Below are 7,058 nucleotides of genomic sequence, written 5' to 3'. Positions count from 1 at the left end.
AAATCTACTAATCTAATTAATTCAAATGCATTTTCTTTTAATTATTTCTCCATTTTTATTACACCAAGTCGATATGTTTGATTATGAATAAAGATTTTGTCCACCCCAACATAACTATAACGATAAGCACAAGTAAAAGCTTTTATGATCCGTCTCTTCAAAAATGATGCTTGCATTAATATTGAATTCTTAAAAAAATATACTACATTCAATTATATTTTTGAAAAGTCCGATCAAGAAAAAAAAAATCACACAAAAACTTCTACTGGTAGAGGAATTAAATCATGTGGTTGGTGAGGCTAGATCCCTTTTACATTGGCCAAATACAATTGTGCAATCCATCCATTTTAATTTTATTTACGAAAATTACTATAAAAAAATCATAACAAAATAGTCAATTCAATTTTTGTACTTGCCATAAAAATCGTTAACTATTTTTGTAACAAAAATTTCACTCTAGAAATAGTATAATGTGTCTATATGCATTTGGGAAAATTGTGGAATTAGCATAGAAAATTGAACAATATCAAATATTTGGAATATTTTAAAATGGAAACAATCTTATAATATAAATACAAAATAGATCAACATGGATTATGGTAAATTGGTTGAGATTTTTTCATTTTTAATCAGAGATCTTGGGTTTGAGTTTTTATGGAAAAAAAATCTTATTGAGAATTGCCTCTTAAAGCCTTATGATGTGCAAATTGAAATTTAGTTAAACCTAAATATGAATATTGAATATCGAATAATTACTAATTAATTGAACCACAATACAATTATCGAACACCAAACGTAAAACAAATTTGAGCAACCTCCAAATAAATATCACGCTATTGTTGTGAAGCAATTAGCAAGGAAAGGCTGAATGATAATCACGATTAATTAGTGACTATTATGACTTTAAGTCATGCTTATTATAATTTTTAACTTAAATTTACTTTCAGCATAATGACAAATTTATACTATCATAACAACTGAACTTGTTATAGAAAAGTTACAATTGCTTTATTTTTCAGGTTAGGAAAATTCATTTTTTTAATAAGTAATATTTGTAATTACCTTTTAAACAAAGTAAATTTTAATCTTAGTCCCTCTGATATATATTGACCAATTCTATCAATTTTATTGTCTTTATGAAATTTGATTAAATAAGTTTACATTTAGTATTATTATTCCATATATGAAGATAATACAATTTTAAAGACAATCTGTATGCAATACATATAATTAATTAAAAATGTATATTTCCATTATTTAACTTATGGATCTTCACAAAATTAATTAAACATGTTATATATCGTTTCATTATTTGACTATCATATATAATGTTAAATTAGTATTATTATTCCATATATGAAGATAATACAATTTCAAAGACAATCTATATGCAATACATATAATTCTTTCTTATTATATATAAGAGCAAAAAAGACAAAAATTTTCAAAAATTTAAAGATTAAATTGTTGATTCATATTTCACAAAGCAAAAATCAAAAATGTTTTTACCCTTTTCCCCTCTTTATAAGCACTTTTGAAATTTTGATATTTGAAAAATTCGAACAATTTTTTCTATGTAAAATTCTCTACCCATTCTTTAAATATCTTAATTATAATATATGGTATAATATATATTTTTGTAGCTTTTAATATAGTAAATTAATTTTAAATATTAAATATTTAATATCTAAATTTACACTAAAAACATTGGGTTTAGGAGACTTTCAGAGTATTTTTTTTTTGTCAGATAAAATGTCAATGCATCCAGTACAATGACGACATATATACTTTATGTTCTCAAGATAATAATACAAATTCAAATTATTTTACTTGAATCAAATTCACAATCAAATCGTACTAATTTACTAATATAAAATGAGAACTTAAAAGTAAACACAATATAATAAAATGATACCACATTTTTATGTCATACATTTTTTTCGAACAATCAAAAATAATTTTTATTCTATTAAATAAAATAAGTTTTTTATTTATAAAATTACACTGTATATATTATTATCGTTTGCGATATTATTGGTTTGGTACTTTGGTTCATAAATAATGGAGTCCAAAAAAACATTTCCTAAAATATTAATATGTACTTATTTTGTATATTTTTATTTACTCTTTAATTGCTACTAATCATTAGCATTATTCAATTTACACCTTCTTCTCTCTCTCTTCTTTCTCTCTTCACTCTACAGTGTAAAATCTCAGAAGAAGAGGATTGTCTACATTTTTAAATAAAAGAGAACAGATTCATGAAGGGTCTAGTAAGTACGTTTTTTTTTTTTAATTTAGGATGTTTAGAAGTTAAATTTTTTCAATTTTAATTACATGAGCAGCATCTGGTATTTCCAAGAAAATGAGTATTCATCTATATTTGCTGTTGCTAATCGACTTTTTGATGTGATTTTAGTAATGGGTATTCAATTTTATTGCAAAATTTGTGCTAAAATTTGAGTCTTGGAGCTACTTCTTGTACTGTACTTGCAATGGAGTTTTTTCCATCTTTGTGAAATTTGCTTTTTTGGGTGTTGTTAACTTGATTGTTATGACTACTTCTTTAGAGATTTACTCGATCTGGAAATTGGGTTCCCATGATTTGGTCTACATTGTCTTTTTTTCAAGAGAATAAGTAGTTGGTTTCTAGATTTTAGGAAATTTTTTTTGGCAATTCCAAGATTTTGAATTGTTTTTGTTCCTAGAATGAACTTGTTTTGGAAGTGGGGTTGTTTATATTTTTGTTTTTGTAGTACATAAATATTGATAGAGGGATCTGAACTGGGTTGAGAACCACGAGGTCTCAGGTTCAGAGACAAAAACACTAGTTGAAGGTGACAAGTATCTCGTGAAATTAGCGGAGGTGCGCGAAAACTGGTAATCAATAAAAAGAAAAGAAGAGGGATCTGATATGAAGCTGTAGCTGGTATACTTTGAATTGCTCAAAGCTTGTGAATTTATGTACATTCACCTGATTTGTACTTTTTTTTTCTGTTCTCATTATTATTATTTTCATTTCTACTCATCTTTTGAAGTTATATTCATGAGGACTTACCATAGTTTTGTGCTTTTGCTTCAGTTAAAAGCTTAGTTACTTAATTGCTACCAGTCAAGGTTTCTTTTTTCTGAAAATGAAAAAAAAAAATTATCTAGTTGAGTCTTTCTACTGATTTGTCTAAATCCTTTTCTGACATTTTCATATATAGGAGCTCTTTTGTGTTTCACTTGGGACTTTTCAAATCTACTCGTTATAGAATGTCTACAAAGTACTGTTTCAACTATAATTTTGGCCCAAGTGTGCTATGCCGTGGTTTAACTTTTTTAGATTTTTGTCTTCCTTAAGAATCTGCATCCAACAAAAACAATGTCATAGATTAGAAAGCCAAAAAGACTCGAGTTTCTTTTCCTTATTCTTTAACGTGGAGAAATGATAGATTTGAAGAACTTTTATATAATGTTGGAGGACATGCAACCACTGATATTGTGTGGGTCGCTTTTTAACTGACTATGCTATTCATTTCTCCTCATGTGAGTCTCTTGCTTGCATATGTATTATTGATTATTGAGGCAATTGACTTAAAGCATATGAATGGTCATATGAATGGTTGAGCAGTAGTAAGTGCATGGATACTGAAGGACTTACCATTTCCTTTTTTGCTTTTATCTTTTCCAGGCAGTGCTAATTTTGTTGCTGGCGTTAAAACATAATATTGAACATACTGAAGCTCAATTTGACAGAGAATGCAAATTCAACAAGCCTCTGAAACCCAGACCTCACAGTGCATCAGTGTTGGACTTTGGGGCTGTGGGTGATGGGGAGACTCTAAATACTCTGGCCTTCCAGAATGCCATTTTCTATCTCAAGTCCTTTGCTGACAAAGGTGGAGCACAGCTCTATGTTCCAGCTGGAAGGTGGCTGACCGGAAGCATAAAGCTTACCAGTCATCTCACACTTTTCCTTGAAAAAGAAGCCATCATTCTGGGATCAAAGGTTAGGCCCTGGACTGGTCCTGAAGTTCCAGCTTGTTTAGATTTTTTTGTATTTGTGGAAATATAAAGGCTGTTACTGTATTGACAATAGCTGAAGCATTAATCTTGGAAAAGAAATGATTAGCATGAGACACTCAAGGGTGTGGCCTAGTGGTCAATGAGATGAGTCGAAAACCATGAGGTCTTAGGTTCGAATCCTAGAGGAGGCAAAAATACTAAGTGGGTGATTTCTTTCCATCTTTCCAAGCCTTGGTGGACAGAATTACCCGCTGTATGTGTTGGTGGGAGATAGCAAGTACCCCGTGGAACCAAGATCGTCAAAATAAGAAGGAAGAAATGATTAGCATGAGAACTTGTAGAACTTAATGATGAGGTGTTATGGTTTAGTTGCAATAATATATACTGAAATCTACATTCAGGTAACTCTAACAGGGAAGATGATACATGTTCTGCCGTGGAAGGGTAGATCACAAGTTGTCATAACCTCCTAATAATCAAATTTTAATGTTTGTATATGCATTATGATGGTGGGGACTAACTTCAGGTCTCAATCTATTTACATATGCATTGGATATATACATATCATTTATAAGAATATGTCTTCGCAATGTAGGATTATGCTCATTGGGATATAGTTGAAGCCTTACCCTCTTATGGTGGAGGTATTGAGGCACAAGGTGGAAGATATCGCAGCTTGATTTTTGGAAATAATTTAACTGATGTTGTGATAACAGGCAGGAATTCCTCCATTGCATTGATCTACTAATTTAATATTTCTGTTGTTGTCCCTGCATGCAGCCAACTTATGCCTATTGTTTGTGCAGGTAATAATGGAACAGTTGATGGCCAGGGTTCTATATGGTGGGAGCAGTTCAGTGACCATTCTTTAAATTATACTCGACCACACCTAGTAGAATTTGTTAGCTCCAAAGATGTTGTCATCTCAAACTTGACCTTCCTGAATGCTCCGGCCTGGAATATTCACCCGGTTTATTGCAGGTAAGCTCATTATCTCTGTGTGATAAAAGCTTTTCAATACAAGGTTTGATAATAAGATCTGGAATTTTCGAATTTATTAGAAATTTTCATATTTTGCAGTAATGTTGTGGTTCAGAACATATCGGTTCATTCTCCAGCTAACTCCCCATATACCTATGGCATAGTCCCAGGTTGGTCTAAATAAAATTATTTCTCTTACCTTAGTTATTTACTTTATTGACAACCTTTAAGCATCTGAAACCTGTTTTAAGTGGTATATCCAGTAGCCATCACTTTTGAATGTCCAAGAACCTCAAATTGATTTTCTAAGACAATTTTCAGCCAAACATTGGATAATTTTCCTTACATTCATAAAGAAAAAGAGCGGGATAGTTTCCTGATACTACCTGGTTCATCAAACAATGTCAGTTTGTGCTGCACAATAGAAAGAGATTTTTAACAAATTAATGTATTAATTATGGAGGTACACATGAGCCTTCACTCTGATTTTTACTTTGTGCTGATGGATGAGAATAAGTAAACCAGATTTTACTGAAACAATATGTAGTTGTTTGTTCTGTTTTAGAAATTTAGAGGTACTTCCCAAGTAATGTGAGACCTTCTATGCAATTTCAGATTCTTCCGAGCATGTCTGCATTGAGAACAGCAACATTAGCATGGGTCATGATGCTGTTGTTCTCAAAAGCGGTTGGGACGAGTACGGGATTTCCTATGGGAAACCTACTTTGAATGTCCATGTTCGAGAGGTTAGGCTGCAGTCTTTTGCAGGTGCTGGAATGGCTTTTGGCAGTGAGATGTCTGGTGGTATCTCCAATGTGCTAGTAGAGCATGTATACTTGCATGACTCCCTTTTTGGGATTGAGCTGAAGACGGCAAGAGGAAGGGGTGGTTATATCAAAGATATTCTCGTTATGGATGTGGTCATGGCAAATGTGCAAGTGGGAGTTGAGGCCACCGGTCATTGTGATTCTCATCCGGACGGGAAATTTGATCCGTCTGCAGTTCCAGTTGTTAGTGGTATCACTTTTGAGGACATTGTTGGCACAAATGTTTCCATAGCAGGCAATTTCACTGGATTATCTGAATCTCCCTTTACTTCAATATGTCTATCAAATGTCACCTTTTCCATTTCTTCCAACCCTACACCATGGCTATGCTCTGATGTATCTGGTTCTTCTCAAAATGTGTCTCCTGAACCATGTCCCGAGCTCGAGACTTCATTTTCTAGTACTACTTCAACTTGCTTCGGCCTCTTACCTCACCCTTACAGTCAAGTTGCAGTTTTGTAAGCGAAACAATTCATTTCATTGAAACTATACAATGAGACACATTTCAACCTCCAGTGCTGGTGTACAATTCCCCAATAAGATGCAATGCAGAATCTTCGGTCTTGTTCTTTTGCAAGTGGACATCAAGAATCCGATGATACAAATATTTTCAAAGTGGCCTGAGATCGCTGATTGTCGCCTGTGTACAGCGTCAGTTTCTTCGTTCACATATAGGAGAAGTTTTGGTAGTGCAGCAAATCCAGATGAGTTGTTCTTTTCCTGTCATTTGTTCATGTTGAGCTTTTTGTCATTTGTCTTACATTTGTAAAATAGGCAGCAAAGAAGGGGTGTTACAGTTGATTGTCATTATTGAAATAACTTTTTTTTGTCATTTGATTGAATTGAAAAGAGTTGTTAGTACACGAAGTCTTGAGTTGAAGGTATCAAATTACAATTTTTTTAAGGTTACATGTATCATGTTACGTCTACTTGCACACCCTGCCTTTTGAGGTGACTATAATGTTGTCATATCAACACTAGTAGGTATTATATCAAGATTTGTAATGGAGACAAGTTGTTTTTCCATTTGATTGAATTGAAAAGAAATCATAGTCCACTAAGTCTTGTGTTCAAGATATGCGATTTTCTCGAGGCAGAGTTATCAAAAGCAAATAGTGCAAAAGGGCTCAAATGTCTGTTGGGGCCTAAATCACAAATAAATTGTGGGCTTTAATGAAATGGGTGCACAGGGAGAAAAAAATACAAATATATGTATGTAGTCTAAGACTAATAATTATA

General features: G+C 32.4%; 1 protein-coding gene across 1 annotated transcript; it reads left to right on the top strand.

The window, feature by feature from the left end:
* Positions 1-2,154: 2,154 nt before the first annotated feature.
* On the top strand, positions 2,155-6,728 carry LOC129901156 (probable polygalacturonase). Its single transcript, XM_055976280.1, has 6 exons — positions 2,155-2,273; positions 3,677-3,994; positions 4,607-4,727; positions 4,818-4,992; positions 5,092-5,162; positions 5,608-6,728. The coding sequence occupies exons 1-6, from the start codon at positions 2,262-2,264 to the stop codon at positions 6,279-6,281; spliced, it is 1,371 nt and encodes a 456-aa protein (XP_055832255.1). The 5' UTR covers positions 2,155-2,261; the 3' UTR covers positions 6,282-6,728.
* Positions 6,729-7,058: the final 330 nt, after the last annotated feature.

Source organism: Solanum dulcamara, chromosome 8 (assembly GCF_947179165.1).
Source record: "Solanum dulcamara chromosome 8, daSolDulc1.2, whole genome shotgun sequence".
Taxonomy (NCBI): Eukaryota; Viridiplantae; Streptophyta; class Magnoliopsida; order Solanales; family Solanaceae; genus Solanum; species Solanum dulcamara.
Note: the sequence above shows the minus strand (reverse complement) of the source record. Positions and strands in the feature narration are given on the sequence as shown.

Bases quoted from the DNA above. Each gene is read 5' to 3' on its own strand.
- LOC129901156 (XM_055976280.1), top strand. The intron at 3,995-4,606 runs GTTAGGCCCTGG...TTCGCAATGTAG, and splicing joins CCATCATTCTGGGATCAAAG to GATTATGCTCATTGGGATAT. The intron at 5,163-5,607 runs GTTGGTCTAAAT...ATGCAATTTCAG, and splicing joins TACCTATGGCATAGTCCCAG to ATTCTTCCGAGCATGTCTGC.